This window comes from Equus caballus, chromosome 2 (genome assembly GCF_041296265.1).
Source record: "Equus caballus isolate H_3958 breed thoroughbred chromosome 2, TB-T2T, whole genome shotgun sequence".
NCBI lineage: Eukaryota > Metazoa > Chordata > Mammalia > Perissodactyla > Equidae > Equus > Equus caballus.
Window position 1 is genome coordinate 52,830,575 of NC_091685.1, and position 20,502 is coordinate 52,851,076.

The following is a 20,502-nucleotide window of genomic DNA, read 5'->3' on the forward strand; positions in this document are numbered from 1 at the left end:
CAGCGCCGGGGGCTGCCACTTTCACCCTCTCTGGCTTTCGGCCGTCTGAGAGGGGTTCGGGAGCACCCCCAGGGCTGAGCTGCGCGGCAGGCTGCCACTTTCACCCACTCTGGATGTTGGCCGCCTGAGTCTGTGTGGGGGTTGCCCCAGGTCTGAACAGCGCGGCGGGCTGCCACATTTACCCACTCTGGCGGTCGGCCGCCTGAGTGGGGGGTGGGGGCCCCCAGGGCTGAGCAGTGCGGCGGGCTGCCACTTTCACCCACTCTGGCGGTCGGGCGCCTGAGTGGGTGTGGGGGCCACTAGGGCTGAGCAGCATGGCGGGCTGCCACTTTTACCCACTCTGGCAGTCGGCTGCCTGAGCAGGGGTGGTGGCGCCCCAGGGCTGAGCAGCGCGGGTGGCTGCCACTTTCACCCACTCTGGCGGTCAGCCGCCTGAGTGGGGTTTGGGGGCGCCCCCAGGGCTGAGCTGCACGGCGGACTGCCACTTTCACCCACTCTGGCATTTTGCCGGCTGAGTGGGGGTTGCGGGGGCCACCAGGGCTGAGCAGCGCGGCGGGCTGCCACTTTCACCTACTCTGGCGTTCGGCTGCCTTAGTGGGGGTGGGCGGGGCCCCCGGGATTAGCAGCGCGGTGGGCTGACACTTTCACCCACTCTGGCTGTCTGCCGCCTGAGTGGGGGTGAGGGGGGCCCCCAGGACTGAGTAGCGCGGTGGGCTGTCACTTTCACCCACTCTGGCGGTCGGCCGCCTGAGTGGGGGTCGGGGCGCCCCCAGGGCTGAGCTGCGCGGTGAGCTGCCTCTTTCACCCACTCTGGTGGTCGGCCGCCTGAGTAGGGGTGGGGGTCCCCCAGGGCTGAGCAGCGAGGCGGGCTGCCGCTTTCACCCACTCTGGTGGTCAGCTGCCTGAGTGGGGGTGGGGGGGCGCCAGGGCTGAGCAGCGCTGCAGGCTGCCACTTACACCCTCTCTGTCGGTTGGCTGCCTAAGTGGGGGTGGGAGGTGCCCCTAGGTCTGAGCTGCGCGACGGGCTACCCGTTTCACCCACTCTTGTGGTCGGCCACCTGAGTGGGGGGGGGGGGGTGCCCCAGGGCAGAGCTGCGCAGCGGGCTGCCACTTTCACCCACTCTGGTGGTGGGCTGGCTGAGTGATTGTGGGGCCCCCAGGGGTGAGCAGCGCGGCGGGCTGCCACTTTCACCCACTCTGGAGTTCGGCCCCCTGAGCGGGGGTGGTGCGGGTCCCCAGGTCTGAGCAACGCAGCGGGCTGCCACTTTTACCCACTCTGGTGGTGGGCTGGCTGAGTGGTTGTGGGGCCCCCAGGGCTGAGCAGCGCGGCGGGCTGCCACTTTCACCCACTCTGGCGGTCGTCCGCCTGAGCGGTGGTGGGGGCGGTCCCCAGGGCTGAGCACACTGGCGTGCTGCCACTTTTACTCACTCTTGCGGTGGTCTGCCCGAGTGGGGTGGGGGGGTCTCAGGGCTGAGCAGCGTGGCGGGCTGCAACTTTAACCCACTCTGGCGATCGCCTGGCTGAGTGGGGGGGTTGGACCCCAGGGCTGTGCACCGGGGCGGGCTGCCACTTTTACCCACTCTGGCGGTGGGCCGGCTGAGTGGCGGTGGGGCCCGCAGGGCTGAGCAGCGCAGTGGGCTGAGACTTTCACAGACCCAGGCGGTCGTCCACCTGAGTGTGGGGTAGGGGCCACCAGGGCTGAGCAGCGTGGCGGGCTGCCACTTTTACCCACTCTGGTGATGGGCTGGCTGAGTGGTTGTGGGGCCCCCACGGCTGAGCAGAGCTGCGGGCTGGCACTTTCACCCACTCTGGAGTTCGGCCACCTGAGCGGGGGTGTTGCGGGTCCCCAGGTCTGGGCAACGCAGCGGGCTGCCACTTTTACCCACTCTGGTGGTGGGCTGGCTGAGTGGCGGTGGGGCCCGCAGGGCTGAGCAGCGCGGCGGGCTTCCACATTCACCCTCTCTGGTGGTCGGCCACCTGAGTGGGGGTGGGGGGCGCCCCCAGGGCTGACCTGCGTGGCGGGCTGCCACTTTCACCCACTATGGGGGTCGGCCGCCTGGGTGGTGGTGGGGGGGCCACCCAGGGCTGAACAGCACGGAGGGCTGCCACTTTTACCCACTCTGGCGGTGGGCCAGCTGAGTGGCAGTGGGGACCGCAGGGCTGAGCAGCGCGGTGGGCTGCCACTTTTACCCACTCTGGCGGTGGGCCTCCTGATTGGGGGGTGGGTCCCCAGGGCTGAGCAGTGCGGCGGGTTGCCACTTTTACCCACTCTGGCGGTCGGCCGCCTCAGTGGGGGTGGAGGGGCCCACAGGGCTGAGCAGCGCAGTGGGCTGCCACTTTCACCGACTCAGGCGGTCGACCACCTGAGTGTGGGGTAGGGGCCACCAGGGCTGAGCAGCGTGGCGGGCTGCCACTTTTACCCACTCTGGTGATGGGCTGGTTGAGTGGTTGTGGGGCCCGCAGGGCTGAGCAGAGCTGCGGGCTGCGACTTTCACCCACTCTGGCGGTCGGCCGCCTCAGTTGGGATGGAGGGGCCCACAGGGCTGAGCAGTGCGCCAGGCTGTCACTTTTACCCACTCTGGCGGTCGGCCGGCTGAGTGGGGGGGGGCCCCCAGGGCATAGCAGCGCGGCAGGCTGAAACTTTTACCCACTCTGGCCGTTGTCCACCTGAGTGGTTGTGGGGCCCCCAGGGCTGAGCAGCGCAGTGGGATGCCACTTTCACCCACTCTGGAGGTCCGCCACCTGAGCGGGGGTGGGGGCGGTCCCCAGGGCTGAGCAGCGCGGCGGGCTGCCACTTTCACCCACTCTGGCGGTCGGGCGCCTGAGTGGGTGTGGGGGCCATTAGGGCTGTGCAGCCGGCAGGCTGCCACTTTTACCCACTCTGGCGGTCGGCCGCCTGAGTGGGTGTGGTGGCCACTAGAACTGAGCAGCACGGCGGGCAGCTTCTTTTACCCACTCTTGCGGTCGGCCGCATGAGTGGAGTGGCGGGTCACAGGGCTAAGCAGCGTGGTGGGCTGCCACTTTTACCCACTCTGGCGGTCGGCCGCCTGAGCAGGGGTGGTGGCGCCCCAGGGCTGAGCAGCGCGGGTGGCTGCCACTTTCACCCACTCTGGCGGTCAGCCGCCTGAGTGGGGGTGGGGTGTCCACAGGGCTGAGCAGCGCTGCTGGCTGCCACTTTCACACTCTCTGGTGGTCGGCCGCCTGAGTGGGGTTTGGGGGCGCCCCCAGGGCTGAGCTGCACGGCGGGCTGCCACTTTCACCCACTCTGGCATTTGGCCGGCTGAGTGGGGGTGGCGGGGGCCACCAGGGCAGAGCAGCGCGGCGGGCTGCCACTTTCACCCACTCTGGCGGTCGGCTGCCTTAGTGGGGGTGGGTGGGGCCCCCGGGATTAGCAGTGCGGTGGGCTGACACTTCCACCCACTCTGGCTGTCTGCCGCCTGAGCGGGGGGGGGTGCCCCAGGGGTGAGCAGCGCGGCGGGCTGCCACTTTCACCCACTCTGGAGTTCGGCCGCCTGAGCGGGGGTGGTGCGGGTCCCCAGTTCTGAGCAACACAGCGGGCTGCCACTTTTACCCACTCTGGTGGTGGGCTGGCTGAGTGGTTGTGGGGCCCCCAGGGCTGAGCAGCGCGGCAGGCTGCCACTTTCACCCACTCTGGCGGTCGTCCACCTGAGCGGTGTTGGGGGCGGTCCCCAGGGCTGAGCAGACCGTCGTGCTGCCACTTTTACTCACTCTTGCGGTGGTCCGCCCGAGTGGGGTGGGGGGGCTCAGGGCTGAGCAACGCGGCCGGCTGCAACTTTAACCCACTCTGGCGGTCGGCTGGCTGAGTGGAGGGGTTCGACCCCAGGGCTGTGCACCGCGGTGGTCTGCCACTTTTACCCACTCTGGCGGTGGGCCGGCTGAGTGGCGGTGGGGCCCGCAGGGCTGAGCAGCGTGGCGGGCTTCCACATTCACCCTCTCTGGTGGTCGGCCACCTGAGTGGGGGTGGGGGGCGCCCCCAGGGCTGACCTGCGTGGCGGGCTGCCACTTTCACCCACTCTGGCGGTGGGCCACATGACGGGGGGGGGCCAGGGCTGAGCTGCGCAGCGGGCTGCCACTTTCACACACTCTGGCGGTCGGCCGGCTGAGTGGGGGGTTGGCCCCCAGGGCTGAGCACCGCGGCGGGCTGCCACTTTCACCCACTATGGGGGTCGACCGCCTGAGTGGTGGTCGGGGTGCCACCCAGGGCTGAACAGCGCGGAGGGCTGCCACTTTTACCCACACTTGCGGTTGGCCCGCTTAATTGGGTGGTGGCCCCCATGGCAGAGCATTGCGGTGGGCTCCCACTTTTACCCACTCTGGCGGTGGGCCTCCTGATTGGGGGGTGGGGGCCCCAGGGCTGAGCAGCACGGCGGGTTGCCACTTTTACCCACTCTGGCAGTCGGCCGCGTCAGTGGGGGTGGAGGGGCCCACAGGGCTGAGCATCGTGGCAGGCTGCCACTTTTACCCACTCTGGTGATGGGCTGGCTGAGTGGTTGTGGGCCCGCAGGGCTGAGCAGAGCTGCGGGCTGCGACTTTCACCCACTCTGGCGGTCGCCCACCTGAGTGGGGGTTGGGGCGGTCCCCAGGGCTGAGCAGCGCATCGGGCTGCCATTTTCACCCACTCTGGCGGTCGGCCGCCTCAGTTGGGATGGAGGGGCCCACAGGGCTGAGCAGTGCGCCGGGCTGTCACTTTTACCCACTCTGGCGGTCGGCCGGCTGAGTGGGGTGTCCCCCAGGGCATTGCAGCGCAGCAGGCTGAAACTTTTACCCACTCTGGCCGTCGTCCACCTGAGTGTGTGGTGGGGACCCCCAGGGCTGAGCAGCGCGGCGGGCTGCCACTTTAACCCACTCTGGCGGTGGTCCGGCTGAGTGGGGGGGGGGGGGCCTCCAGGGCATAGCAGCGCGGCAGGCTGAAACTTTTACCCACTCTGGCCATCGTCCACCTGAGTGGGTGGTGGGGCCCCCAGGGCTGAGCAGTGCAGCGGGATGCCACTTTCACCCACTCTGGATGTCAGCCACCTGAGCAGGGGTAGGGGCGGTCCCCAGGGCTGAGCAGTGGGCCGGGCTGCCACTTTCACCCACTCTGGCGGTCGGCCACCTGAGTGGGTGTGGTGGCCACTAGGGCTGAGCAGCGCGGTGGACTGCTACTTTTACCCACACTTGCGGTTGGCCGCATGAGTGGAGTGGCGGGTCACAGGGCTGAGCAGCGCTGCAGGCTGCCACTTACACCCTCTCTGTCGGTTGGCCGCCTAAGTGGGGGTGGGAGGTGCCCCTAGGTCTGAGCTGCGCGATGGGCTACCCCTTTCACCCACTCTGGCGGTCGGCCACCTGAGTGGGGGGGGGGCCCCAGGGCAGAGCAGCACGGCAGGCTGCAACGTTTACCCTCTCTGGCGGCCGTCCAACTGAGTTGGGGGTTGGCCCCCAGGGCTGAGCACCACGGAGGGCTGCCAGTTTTACCCACTCTGGTGGTGGGCCGGCTGAGTGGCGGTGGGGCCCCCAGGGCTGAGCAGCTCGGCGGGCTGCCACTTTCACCCACTCTGGCAGTTGGCCGCCTGTGCGGGTGTCGGGGGGCGCCCAGGGCTGAGCAGCGCGGTGGGCTGTCACTTTCACCTACTCTGGCGGTCGGCCGCCTGAGCGGGGTGGCGGAGGGGGCCCCAGCACTGAGCAGCGCGGAGGGCTGCCACTTTTACCCACTCTGGCGGTCGGCCACCTGAGTGGGGGTGGAGGGGGCCCCCAGGCCGGAGCAGCGCCAGGCTGCCACTTTTACCCACTCTGGCCATCGGCCGCCTGAGTGGGGTGGGTGGGCCCAGGGCTGATCAGCGAGGCGAGCTGCCACTTTTACCTACCCTGGCCATCGGTCATCTGAGTAGGGGGTTGGCCCCCCAGGGCTGATCACCACGGCTGGCTGCCACTTTCACCCACTCTGGCGGTCGGCTGCCTGAGTGGTGGTGGGGGGGCCCCCCAGGGCTGAGCAGCGCGGAGGGCTGCCACTTTCACCCACTCTGGCGGTCGGCAGCCTTAGTGGTGTTGGGGGTCCCCCCAGGGCTGAGCTGCGCGGTGGGCTGCCACTTTCACCCACTCTGGTGGTCGGCCACCTGAGCAGGGGTGGGGGCGGTCCCCAGGGCTGAGCAGCGCTGCGGGCTGTCACATTCACCCACTCTGGCGGTAGGCCAGCTTAGAGGGGGGTTGGCCCTCAGGGCTGAGCATCGCGGTGGGCTGCTACTTTTAACCACTCTGATGGTGGGCCGGCTGCGTGGCGGTGGGGCCCCTAGGGCTGAGCAGCGTGGCGGGCTGCCACTTTCACCCAATCTGGTGGTCGGCCGCCTGTGCGGGTGTGGGGGGGCGGCCCCTGGGCTCAGCAGTGCGGTGGGCTGCCACTTTCACAGACTCTGGCGCTTGGCCAGCTGAGTGGGGGTGGGGGCAGCCACCAGGGCTGAGCAGCGCGTAGGGCTGCCACTTTCACCCACTCTGGCGTTCGGCCGCCTGAGCGGGGGTGGTGCGGGTCCCCAGGGCTGAGCAACGCGGCGGGCTGCCACTTTTACCCACTCTGGCGGTCGGCTGGCTGAGTGGGGTGTTGGCCCCCAAGGCTGAGCAGCGCGGCAGGCTGCCACTTTTACCCACTCTGGCGGTTGGCCGGCTGAGTGGGGGTCGGGGGGGCCCCCAGGGCTGAGCAGCGTGGCGGCCTGCCACTTTTACCCACTCTGGCGGTGGGCCGTCTGAGTGGGAGTGGGGCCCCCAGGGCTGAGCAGCGTGGCCGGCTGCCACTTTCACCCACTCTGGCTTTGGGCCCCCTGAGTGGTGGTGGGTTGGGCCCCCAGGGCTGAGCAGCTCGGTGGGCTGCCACTTTCACCCATCTTGCGGTGGGCCGACTGAGTGGGGGCGGTGGGGCCCCCAGGGCTGAGCAGCGCGGCGGGCTGCTAGCTGCTACTCCATGTGAGCACGAGTGATTCCAGGAAAAATGACTACTGTACATCAAAGAGAGAAACCAAAAATAATAAAATGGCATAGATTAAAATTACATCATTCCAGAGATTAAATTTAAAACAGACTAGTAGTTAGTGATTAAATGATACATGCTCCACAAAAATGTGAACCATTTTAGCTAATGGCTTAAAACAAACAAAACAATGTTTAAACCATGTAGAAAATTTGAGAGAAATGAAAGGAATTTTTGTGGAAAATAGAGTTTTCAACATTCTTCACAGCAACCATCAACAAAAGGAAACACATCAATAGTGTTCCAGTCCAGAATACTTTTAAGGAATGTTTTAATACGCTAATTTTAAATTTTGTAACCTATTCAAAATAGACTATGGGGTAAATAACAGAATAGGACAAAAGCAAAATAATTTCCACAGCATATGGAAAAACTTCTGGCGATTATATGACAATTTAACATTTTCCCTGCTGTTTTTTGAAGGTGATAAAGAGAAAAAATAAAATGATGGATAAGGAAAAAGAAAGGATGTGAGAAAGCAGGTTATTTTTATTTGGTATTTGGGCATACAGTTTTTACTTCTAGTAGACAGATTTTGGATGCCTGTTTACTGTTTATTTAAAGCTCTTTCTGACACTACCCACAATTACAATGATTTAGGAATCCTTACACAGCTGCCGTCTCCTCAGATTTTGACGATAAAGACTGAAATAGATGATATTATTTATATCATAAAGGTGAAATTGAAATTGAGAAAAAAGAATCTATGAAGTTGTGAAACCTGATAAAAGAGACCAAACATTGGGACCAGTCCAGTGGCACAGCACTTAAGTTTGCATGTTCTGCTTTGGCAGCCCAGGGTTTGCTGGTTTGGATGCTAGGCACGGACCTATGCACTGCTTATCAAGCCATGCTATGGCAAGCGTCCCACATATAAAGTACAGGAAGGTGGGCGTGGATGTCAACTCAGGGCCCGTCTTCCTTAGCAAAAAGAGGAGGATTGGCAGCAGATGTTAGTTCAGGACTAATCTTCCTAAGAAAAAAGGCGAGAGTCAAACGTTGTACTTCATAATTTACTGTACTTGTAAATAAATTTGTCAGCATTTCAATCACACTCTGTGTACACATTAGAAGTACATAGATAAAGTTATAGTTTTTAAAAATTTGCATGATTTCAAGTACACCAGTATTATAAACAGATAAATAAAAGTTCAGATTGAATCTCTTTGAACACCCCTAACACTGATGATATCTTTTAATTTTTAATGAACTGTATAGGTAAAGGTGTCTAGAAAAAATATTTGTCATTCAAGTTTATTGTGTGTGTGTGAGGAAGATTGTCCTTGAACTAACATCTTTGCCTATGTTCCTCTATTTTATACATGGGATGCTGTCACGGAGATGAGCCGTTTGTAGTTCCATGCCTGGGATCTGAAACTGTGAACCCCAGGCCTCCAAAGCAGAATGCATGAACTTAACCACCATGCCACGGGGCCAGCCCCTGAAATTTTTATTAAATGTTAAAGAATAAATACTTAAACTATATTTAAATCCATATGAAAAGAGTAAATACCAATTTAACCAACTATTAGAATAATCATATTGTTAATCTTGTTTCTCAGGTGGCAAAATGGCATATATATTTAACTCAAAGATATTTCAACAAAAAAATTAATTAAAAGTCAGAGACGTCATATAAGGAAAGATGCTATAACTTCTCAAACAAACTTACATTTATTTACAAACCATTTCACATTATTACTCTTTCCAGATGGTTTATATGCTGTAAAAGATGTTTTAACTTTTCTCCAAGCACAATATTGGCATATAAAAATATAAATTCTATATCTGGAAGCAGATTTTTTGAAATAACTTCAAAACTGAAACTATTAAAAGAATATTTTATTTAATATATGAAAAAACAGAGCCAATGCATAGAGTCCTATGACTTCTTAAGAAATAAAGAATAATAAATGCCTTAATTTATTATTGTCATGTTTATTAGACTATCAGAATTCTCAAATATTTCATGTGGCCTTTATTTCTCCTTCTCTCTATAGAAAAAATCTCAATAATTATGTAATAAGAAAACAATTTTTCAGGATAAATTTTTATATAGAAAAAAGTCAAATCACATACAAATGTTTCTATTAGGGCAATAAAAGCAAGCCATTATAGAATGTTTGCCATGGATTGCCTTGGTGCTAAGCCAAATACATGTGTTGTCTTCACAAATACATGCTACATTTAGTTACTATTGCGGCTGACATTCAAATGCAGAAAAGTGAATATAAAGACTACATTCTTAGTCACGTGGGGTGTTATCCGCAGTTACTGATTTTTGCTTTTATTATTATTACCCAGGATCTAATGTGAGTTATTTCCCATTGTATTACATAGCTATTTAAATTAAAGAAAGATATAGAATGAATTAAACATTTAGTTTTGCCTTATTGTTCTGCAAGTAAAGTTCTTTATAATTATTATACTATGTGACACATCTGAAAATATCAGGTAGCTCAGAGCAAGTATGGTCTTGACCTTGGAATGGTATCAACTATGTCATAATGTAATCAGGAGAATCAGAAAACCTATATAGAAATAATACTAAAACATTTAGTACAGTGGAGTTCATTTTTCACAGTAGCAAAGATTAATGAAAACATATATGATGGAAATATTATATATGAGAAAATTAATTTGTTATTATAAATAGGAAAAACAAATTAGTTATAGATTCAATGTAATCAGAATCAAAATCCCAGAAAGTTATTTTGTGGACATCAACAAACTGAGTCTAAAATTTATACGGAGAGTCAAAAGACCGAGAATGGCCAACACAATACAGAAGGAAAAGAACAAAGTCGGAGGACCCACACTACCTGACTCCAAGACTTACTATAAACTACGGTAATCCAGACAGTGTGGTCTTGGTGAAAGAAAAGACAGACAGATTGGTGAAAGGAAATAGACAGCTGAGAAATAGGCCTCCAAAAACCTAATCAACTGATTTTTGACAAAGCAGCAGAGGCAGTACAATGGAGACAAGACAGTTTTTTCAACAAATATTGCTGGAACAACTGAACATCTGTGTGAAAAAAGTGAAATATAGACACAGGCCTTACACCTGTCAAAAAGTTAACTCAAGATGGGTCACAGACCTAAATGTAAGATGCAAAACTATAAGATTTCTGGAATATAACATAGGGAGAAAATCTAGATGCCTTTGGGTGTAGCAATAACTTTTTATGAAGAACACCAAAGGCACAATCCACAAAGGAAAGAATTGATAAGCTAGACTTCATCAAAACAAAACATATCTGGTCTTCAAAAGACACTAGCTGGAGAATAAAAAGAGAATCCTCAGACTAGGCAAAAGACATACCTGATAAAGGACTGTTATCCAAAATTTAGAAAAGAACTCTTAAAACTCAACACAAAGAAAACAAATCAATTAAAAAACCACCCAAAGGCTTTAAATGACACCTCACTAAAGAAGATACACAGATGGCAAATCAGCAGATGAAACGATGCTCCACATCATATGTCATCAGGGAAATGCAGGTTAAAACAACAATGAGATGTCACCACACACCTATTAGAATGGCCAAAACCCAGAACACTGACAACACCAAATGCTGGTGAATGTGCGGAGCAGCCGGAATCTCTCATTCACGGCTGGTGGGAATGCAAAATGCTACAGCCGCTTTGGAAGACAGTTTGGCAGTTTCTAACAAAACTAAACATGCCCTAAACCATATGAACCAGCAATATACTTCTTGATAGTTCCCCAAAGAAGTTGAAAACTTACCTCCACACAAAACCTGCACATAGATGTTTAGAGCGGCTTTATCCATGAGTGACAAAACTTGGAAGCAACTAAGATATCCTTCAGTAGGTCAATAGGTTAAAAAAACAAACAAAAACTATGGTACATCCATACATGGATTATTATTCAAATCTAAAAAGAAATGAGCTATCAAGTCATGTAAAGACATGGAGGAAATTTAACGGCATGTTACTCAGTGAAAGAAGTCAATCTGGAAAGGTCACATACCGTATGATTCCAACTGTATTATATCCTAGAAAGGGCAGAACTACAGAGACTATAAAAAGGTCAGTGGCTGCCAAGAGTTTGAGGGGCATGAGTGATGACTAGGTGGAACACAGGATCTTTTAGGGAAACAAAGCTACTCTATATGACATTATAATGGTAAGTACATGTCACTATAAATTTGTCCAAACCCATAGAATGTACAACACTGAGTAAACTCTAATGTAACCTATGGATTTGGGTGAAAATGATGTATCAATGTAGGTTCATTAATTGCAACAAATGTACCATTCTGGTGGGGTGTGTCGATAATGCGGGAAGCTATGCATATGTCGAGGCAGGGAGCATTTGGGAAATTTCTATACCTTCAACTCAGTTTTGCTGTGAACCTAAAACTTCTCTAAAAAAATAAAATCTTTTACAAAACAAAAATAAATGAGTCACATTTACAATCTATCCTCAGTTGCTGTACACGTGAAAGGACAAAATTCTTTATAACTCAACCTGTATATAAATTTATTATACATTTATTATAAATTTCTATACAACTGCCATGAAAAAGCACCAAAAAGAGCAGATCGTATAGTTATTATTTTTAGAAATTTAAGGTGCCTGATTTTGCCCTTAACATTGACATGGAATTTATATTGACATATATAGAAAACTATGAAAATGCTTCTGACAGCTAGAAATTATTAAGAGCTTGGGGTAAGTAGAAACAGCAAGTGGGACTTCAGATATTTCGTGGAAAAAATTTAGCTACTGAAATAAAACTATTTTTTAGAATATATTTCCTTTATTACTGTAATAAAATTAAATTCCATATAGACTTATATCATCCTTTCTATCGTTCTTCGCATTTATCACAGACAATAACGTAGGCAAAAGAATCCATGAAAGTGCCTGGCATGAAGTAGGTACTCAAAGATGCTTCTTCGTTTCCCACTCTCAAAGATCACTTTTTCCCAAATGCCTGATGACCAATGTCTTCTAAACTTTTGTATTATTTATTTTGTCTTTTTTTTGGTTGTTTCAGGTAGGAGGGCAATTCTGATCCCTGTTATTTCATCTAGGCTAGAAGTGGAAGTGGCCAGAGGAGGCTTGCTTTCTTGAGAAGGCTGAAATACCATGTCTTGTTTCATAGCTCATGCTACAAGTTTAAAACCCTTCACAACAATTCAAAGGTAATATATAAAATGGACAATTTGTACTCTGGCCTCTTAAGAATAGTTTGGAAGTATATAGGAACTGTACACATTCTGTGATGGTGCCCAAATTTTCTTTAAATTCTGAATAAAGCACCCCTATCGCTCCACCCCCAGCCCAATGAATATGAATTCTAAAGAGATCAGGGATTTTCCAGCAACAACTAACATTGGTCGCTTCTAAAAGAGGGAACTTAGAAAGTATTTTTCCTAAGTTGTGTCTTTCTGGGTCTTTTTGTTTCTTATCATCTATGCCAGGAAACATTGTTTGGTCTTTATCATTTCTATTATATTTTCATTCTTTAATTATTTTTATGAATTTCACAGTGAAGGAATTCATTATATCTATGCTTTTTGCTTCCCCTCTTCTGTTTTGGCCTTTGATCCTGTTTTCTGTCTCTATTACTCTCTTTGTTTTCCTATGGCTGACATTTGACACTGCCCATTTGCAGCTGATCACTAGTGTACACTCCTGTTTCTATGTAAATATATTCCTAATGCATTAAAAATGTAGGGGGTTCTAATGGGAACAATAATGTTACTTGTATTTTCAAAAGTTAACATGCTGTACTCTAGTGATATGTAATTTGTATTTCATATTTGAGGAGTTAAAAATAAGCCATTTTAGTTACACTATTTTATATTAAAAAAGAAAACTGAAATATGCAAAATGCCCAATTTTATACTACAAGAAATTAGAAAGATTTTTAGGAGAGGAATAGAATTATTGTGAATTGTAACTAATACACATCTTAAACACATAAATAACTAAAATAGTTAAAACTATTTTATAGATCAATTTATTGAGTTAACAATATATTTTTTAATTACCACTTCTTTTATGCCATTCATGTTATATGCACTATCTCCTTTGAGTAAAATGTTAAAAGCGACAAGAAGGCACTGGTTAAGGAAATTGAATAAATGTCATACTTGGGTCTAGTAAAGCAGTAGACAGCTATATATCAGAAACATGAACAAAGCTGTTTGCGCGGGGAAAACCATTTTTTTTTTATTTTTGGCAATTTAAAAAATATGCCCAGGAGGAAAAAAGTGAAAGACTGTTTCCTTAAGAGATTAAAATATTGTGAGCGCAAATTTACATTCACGTCCTATGTTAAAAAATACAGATTTATTCATGATTGGTACTTGCTAAGATGGTTTTTAAAGTAGTATAACATAAACAAATTTTAAAAGTTGAATACAATGGCTACCCCTCCAGTTTTCCTTGCCATGCTTAATACGTGTTGATTTTCCTCCTGATTTCTAAAATGGTTTAGTGCTATCGATTCCCCCTGCCGCTGGCTTAAACTTTTTACTTTTCTGATTTTTTAATCTCTGTCTCTTGTTCAGTCTCTTTGGGTTGTGGAATCTTGTTCTCTCTGCATTGTTTTTCTTTTTTGTGTCTGTCTCGAAGTGTCTGACAGGCTTGTGCATCGTGCATCGTGTTAAGCATATTGAGTGACTTAGTCTCTCAACACGTGGTCCCTCGGCCTGCATGTCAATCCACCTTTGTGTCACATTTATAGTCTATGTTGGTTGACCATCTGGATTCATGTCTCATATCCTTTATCCCTCTTTATCAGTTGGCTAAGAAAAATCTGTTTTCATTCTTTTGCCTATTTTCAAAATATTTTACATTATCCCTTTTTAAACTAAATATAAAAATGAGGTAAATATAAAACTAATCACAAGAAAGTATATATATATATACACACACATATGTATGTATGTATGTATGTATGCATATGTATGTATATATTTGTGTGTCCATATATAGTATGGTAACTTCTTTCAGTACAACACATTGGTTAGGTTGAGGGGATAGGTTTTTATTACTTCACTGATTTCGGAGTAGAGAGAAATAGATTTCCACAGGGAGGCTGGATCTCGGAATTAGGGACAGTGGTGGAGGCAGACAGCATAGGAAAACTTGACATCTTTTTCCTTGAGTAGAAAACATTAATGGGTGTAGTTTATAGCTGAATTATAAGACTAGTTAAATTGCCTTAATTCAATATGTAATCTTTGTTTAAAAAACTGTTAAAATAGCCATTTCTATAATGAAATTTATAAGCCCCACTATTACATTAAATTAGCATTCTTTCAAAAGTAACGGACACAGTGAAAACTGAAACAGCTTATTCACTTTGGCATAAATCATTGAAAGAATATATATGCTTTTAAATGCTTCCTTGTCAATGATGTAGAAACAAAAGATTATTCGAGTGAATAGACAAATTGCTTATGAAGGCCATAGAGAAATTATGCTAAAATCTCAGAAAAATTGCTACCTTTTGTAGAGCTTTAAAACTACTGAGGAGAGCTATCATGATGACATTCTCATACATATGAAATACTTCAAGAGTTAAAACACTGCTTCAATGAAAATCTGAATATTTTACTTTTATTAAGACAGCCATCAGAAAAAATACCACAAAATGCTACTTTGATTCATCTTTACCATTACCATTTTTTCTTCAAATTTTTCTGCACCTTACTGTGAACAGTGCATTTAATTATTCACATAATGGATGTAAGCACTTTGTGCTTTCGAAGAGTAGCTTAATGACCTTCTTTCTCTTTCTTAGTCAGTATGTGACCCATGAGGAATGGCCTCTTTATTTTTTTATGATTAGTTAAAGAGGTGAGTGAAAATCCGACACTGTTACTTTGTGTATGTTTCTATTTTGATTTAGTTATATCAATTTTTGTTTATATTATTTAAGACTGTTACTAAGTACAATTCAAATGAGAATTTTTACAACTTTTTTGATAAATCCTACTGTCATTATAACATAATTCTCTTTTTCTGTAGTATGATCCCTGCCTTAAAGTCTAATTTGCCTGATATTAACAAAACTATCATTTTTCTTTTTATTATTGCTTGTGATATATATTATTTTTCCAACCTTTTGTTTCAATTTCTGGGTTTTATTTTTGTCAGAATCCAATTTGACAATATTGCTTTTGTAACTTGAATATTTAGTTCATTTATATAAAATGTAATTACTTCTAGAAAATGTATTTGTATAATATTTGACACCATTGTTTAATATTCTGTTATCCAGATTTCTTGCCTCTTGGGGGTCCAACAAATATTTTTAATACATTTTTTCCTTAATAACATGTTAGTTACATATCATTTATTGTATTGGTTGTTTTAGGTATTATGTGGTGTTTCCTTGACTTTTTATACTATAAAACAATTAGTACTTTTACAGTGTCCTTGACTCTGCTAGAACCAGAGAGCACTTCAGCAGGTATATCATTTCTAGTTTTGAATTATTTCTGCTATTGGTTTTCATTTTCCATACATTTCACACATTATAAGACATTCCATTTATTTTTTGTACTACTGATAACGTATTTGTCCACGGATTTACCCTCTCCATTACACTTCATTACATTTTCCATTTCCATATTTCTGTTAACAGCCATGTGCCTTCTGCCAGAAATTTTCCCTTTAGTATGTATGTAGGAATATATATATATATGTATATAGTTATCTATGTAGATATTTATATTGAGGTCACATTGGTTTATAACAGTATACAAATTTGAGGTGTACATTATTATATTCTGATGCTTGTATCAACCGTATCACATTCACCACCAAAAGTCTAGTTGCCACCCATCATTATACACTTGTGCTCTTTTACCACTTTCACCCTCCCCTCACCCATTTCCCCTCTGGTAACCACCAATCTATTCTCTGTATCTGTGTTTATTTATCTTCCACATAAGAGTGAAATCCTATGTTATTTTTCTTTCTCCATCTGACTTATCTCACTTAGCATAATACTCTCAAGGTTCATCCATGTTGCAAATGGCAACAACATGACTGTATAGTATTCCACTATAAAATTATACCACATTTTCTTTATCCATTCATCTGTGGATGTAAACTTAAGTTGTTTCCAAGTCTTGGCCAATGGGAATAATGCTGCAATGAACATAGGGGTGTAAATATCTTTTCTAATTCGTGTTTTTGTTTTGTTTCGATAAAGACCTGGAAGTGGAGTAGCTTGGTCATATGATAGTTCTATTTTTGATTGCTGGAGGAATCTCCATACTATTTTCCATATTGGCTGCACAAATTTAAATTCCAAGGAGCAGTGTATGATCGTTCCTTTACTTCACATTCTCTGTAGCACTTGTTATTTCCTGTCTTTTCAATAGCAACCATTCTGATGGTCATGAGGTGATACCTCATTGTGGTTTGGATTTGCATTTCCCTAATAATTAGTGATGTTGAACATGTTTTCATGTGCCTGTTGGCCATCTGCATATCTTCTTTGGAAAAAATGTCTATTCGGATCTTCTGCCCATTTCTTGATTTAGTTGTTTGTTTCTTGTTGTTATTTAGTTGTATGAGTTCTTTCTATATTTTGGGTATTTACCCCATTTGGATACGTGGTTTTCAAATATCTTCTCCCAACTAGTAGGTTGCCTTTTCATTTTGTTGATAGTTTCCTTTGCTGGACAAAACCGTTTTAGTTTGATGCAGTCCCATTTGTTTCTATTTCTCTTTTTACCCCTGGCCTGAGGAGACATATTAAAAAATCTACTGCTAAGATCGATGTCAAAGAGCATATAGCCCATGTTCTCTTCTAGGCATTTTATGGTTTCAGGTCTTATATTCAAGTCTTTAATGCATTTTAAGTTAATTTTTGTGTAGGTGGCGAGATAATGGTCTACTTTTATTTTCTCTCATGTGGCTATCCAGTTTTCCCAAAACCATTTATTGAAGAGACTTTCCTTTCTCTGTTGGATGTTCTTGACTCCTTTGTCAAAAATTAGCTACTCATAAATGTGTGGATTTATTTCTAGGCTCTCTCTTCTGTTCCATTGATCTGTGTGTCTGTTTTTCTGCTGGTACCATGCTGATTACTACAGCTTTGTAGTATATTTTGAAATCAGGGAGTGTGGTAACTCCAGCTTTGTTCTTTCTCTCAGGATTCCTTTGGCTACTTGGGTTTTTTTGTTGCTCCATATAGATTCTGGAATCTTTGTTTCATTTCCATGAAAATTGTCATTGGGGTTTTGATAGGGATTGCTTTGAATCTGTAAATTGCTTTAGGTAATTTGGACATTTTCACTTAAGTTAATTCTTCCAATCCATGAGCACAGAATATCTTTTCCATTGTGTCTTCTTCACTTTCCTTCAACATTGTGATAGTTAAACTTATTCCTAGGTATTTTATTCTTTTTTTTAGTGATTATAAATGGGATTGTATTCTTGATTTCTCTTTCTGATTGTTTTTAGTGTAGAGAAACACAACTAATTTTTGTATGTTGGTTTTTTCACCCTGCAACTTTATTGCATTTATTAATTATTTCTAATAGTTTTTTGATGGATTCTTCAGGGTTTTATATATATATTCATGTCATCCAAAAATAGTGACAATTTTACTTCTTCCTTTCTAATTTGGATAGCTTTATTTCTTTTTCTTGCATAATTGCTCTGGCTAGGACTTCCAGTATAAGAGTGGTGAGAGTGGGCAACCTTGTCTTGTTTCTATTAGTAGAGGAATAACTTTCACTTTTTCACGGTTGAGTATGATGTTAGCTGTGAGTTTCTCCTATTAGGCCTCTATTATATGAAGCTATTTATCTTCTATACTGGTTTTATTCAGAGTTTTTGTCATATATGGATGCTGAATATTATCAAATGCTTTCTCTGATCTATTGAGATGATTATGTGATTTGTTTTCTTCACTTTCTTAATGTGGTGTATCACATTGATTGATTTATGGATGTTGAACCATCCTTGAATCCCTGGAATAAATCCCACTTGATTGTGGAGTATGATCCTTTTAATGTATCATCGTGTTCAGTTTGCTAATATTTTGTTGAGGAATTTTGCATCTAGGTTCATCAACGATACTGACCTGTAATTTTCCTTTTTGGTGTTGCTCTTGTCTGGATTTAGTATCAAGGTAATTGTGGCCTTGTAAAATGAGGTGGGAAGCGTCTTTTTCTCTGAATTTTTTGGAAGGGTTTGAGAAGATAGATATGCAATATTCTTTGAATATTTGGTGAAATTCACCAGGAAGCTCTCTCATCCTGGATTTTTGTTTTGGGGAGGTTTATTGTTTACTGTTTTAATCTCGTTACTAGTCATCACTCTATTGAAGATTCTCTATTTCTTCTTAAGCAGTTTTGGGAGGTTGTATGATTCTAAGAACATATCCATTTCTTCTAGTTTATTCAATTTGCTGGCGTATAGCTTTTCATAGTATTCTCTTATAATCCTTTGTAATTCTGTGATTTCCATGGTAATTTCTCCTTTCATTTCTTATTTTATTTGATTGAACTTTCTGTATTCTTTCTTAATGAGTCTAGCAAAGGGGTTTTCAATTTTGTTTACCTTTTCAAAGAATCAGTTCTTAGTTTAATTGCTTGTTTCTATTGTATTTTTGGACTCTATTTGATTTATTTCCACTCTAATTGTTATTATTTCCATCCTTCTGCTGAATTTGGGCTTCACTTTTGCTTCTTTCTCCAGTTCTTTTAAGTATAGTGTTCGATTATTTAGTTGAGATTTTTCTTGTTGGTTGAGGTAGGCCTTTATTGCTCTTACTACTACTTTTGTTGCATCCCATAAGTTTTGATATGTGTTGTTTTCATTTTCATTTGTCTCCAGCTATTTTTTGATGTTTCCTTTGATATATTCATTGATCCAATAGTTGTTCAGTAGCATCTTGTTTAGTCTACACATATTTTGACTTTTCAATTTTTTCTTGTAGTTGATTTCTAGTTTCATACCATTGTCATTGAAAAAGCTGCTTGATATAATAAATATCTTCTTAAATTTATTGAGATATATTTTGTTTCCCAACATATAGTCTATCTTTTGGATTGTTCCATGTCATGTTCACTTAAAAAGAATTTCTTTTGGACGGATTGTTCAATATATATAGGTGTAAAGTCAATCTGGTCTAGTGTTTCGTTTAAAGCAAATGTTTCCTTGTTGACTTTCTGTCTAGATGATCTATTCTGTGGTGTAAGTAAGGTATTAAAGTCCCCTACTATTATTGTGTTGCTATCAATTTCTCCATTTAGGTCTGTTAATTATTACTTCATACACTTTGATGTATCTATGTTAGGTGTATATATATATATTAACAAATGTTATATCTTCTTCATAGATTGTCCCCTTTATCATTATATAATGTCCATATTTGTTTTCGGTCATCTTTGTTGGCCTGAAGTCTATTTTCTTCCATATAACCACAGCCAAAACTGCTTTCTTTGGTTGTCCTTTTCTTGGAGCATCATTTTCCATCCCTTCACTTTGAGCCTTGTTTGTCTTTAGAGTTTAGATAGGTCTCCTGGAGGCAGCATATTGTTGGGTCTTGGTTTTCAATCCATCCACCCACTCTTTGTCTTTCACCTAATGAATTCAATCCATTTACATTTAGGGTGATTACTGATATAAGAGGACTTAATACTGCCACTTTATCTTTTGTTTTCTGGCTGGTCTATGTTACCACTGCTTCTTTTTCTCTGCGTTTCTGTTTGTTATTTCAGTTTAGTGGTTTTCTTTGATGTGTTTCTCAGTTTCCTCATTTTGATGTTTCATTACTCTCTGAATTTTTGTTTTGTGGTAGCCATGAGGTTTGTACAAAAGATCTGGTGGATGAGATAGTCATTTTTCTGCTGCTAGCATCTTGTCTCCATTAGCCTATACAGGTTCTGTCCTTTTCCTCTTCCTCTTCTATATTTTTGTTGTCAAAAGTTATCCTGTTTTGTATTGTGAGTTGATTATCAAATTGAATTCCTTAAAATCATTTTTAATACTTTCTTTCCATTTAAACTTTATGTTATAATTAACAGTTTATTAACCTATTCTGATGTACAGTACAATTTTCTAATTCTGCCTGTTTGTCAGTTTCCTTAAATCTTTGCATAACTTTGCCTTTTCATTTCAGGTGGGAGAGCTTTTTTCAAGATTTTTTTGTAAGGTAGGTCTAGTAGTGATGAACTCCCTTAGCTTTTGTTTGTTTGCAAAAGCCTTTATATCTCCTTTATATTTTTAAGATAACTTTGCTGGATAGAGTTTTATTGGCTGACAGTTTTTATTTTTCAGTATTTTGAATTTATCATTTCTCTCTCTCCGGGCCTGTAGAATTTCTGCTGAAAAATCCGCTGATAGGCTAATAGGAGTTCCTTTGTAAATTGATGTTTTCTTCTGTCTAGCTGCCATTAGTATTCTTTTTTGTCATTGACTTTTGGAAGTTTTAATATAATATGCCAAGGAGAAGGTCTTTTTGCATTGACA

The 20,502-nt window shown here is 45.2% G+C and overlaps 1 protein-coding gene across 1 annotated transcript; it reads right to left on the minus strand.

The window, feature by feature from the left end:
- Nucleotides 1-619: 619 nt before the first annotated feature.
- On the minus strand, nucleotides 620-4,462 carry LOC138923121 (uncharacterized protein DKFZp434B061-like). Its single transcript, XM_070259837.1, has 6 exons — nucleotides 4,407-4,462; nucleotides 3,731-3,972; nucleotides 2,579-2,822; nucleotides 1,805-1,978; nucleotides 1,430-1,672; nucleotides 620-902 (listed from the first exon to the last, which is right to left on the minus strand). The coding sequence occupies exons 1-6, from the start codon at nucleotides 4,460-4,462 to the stop codon at nucleotides 620-622; spliced, it is 1,242 nt and encodes a 413-aa protein (XP_070115938.1).
- Between the last annotated feature and the right edge of the window lie 16,040 nt (nucleotides 4,463-20,502).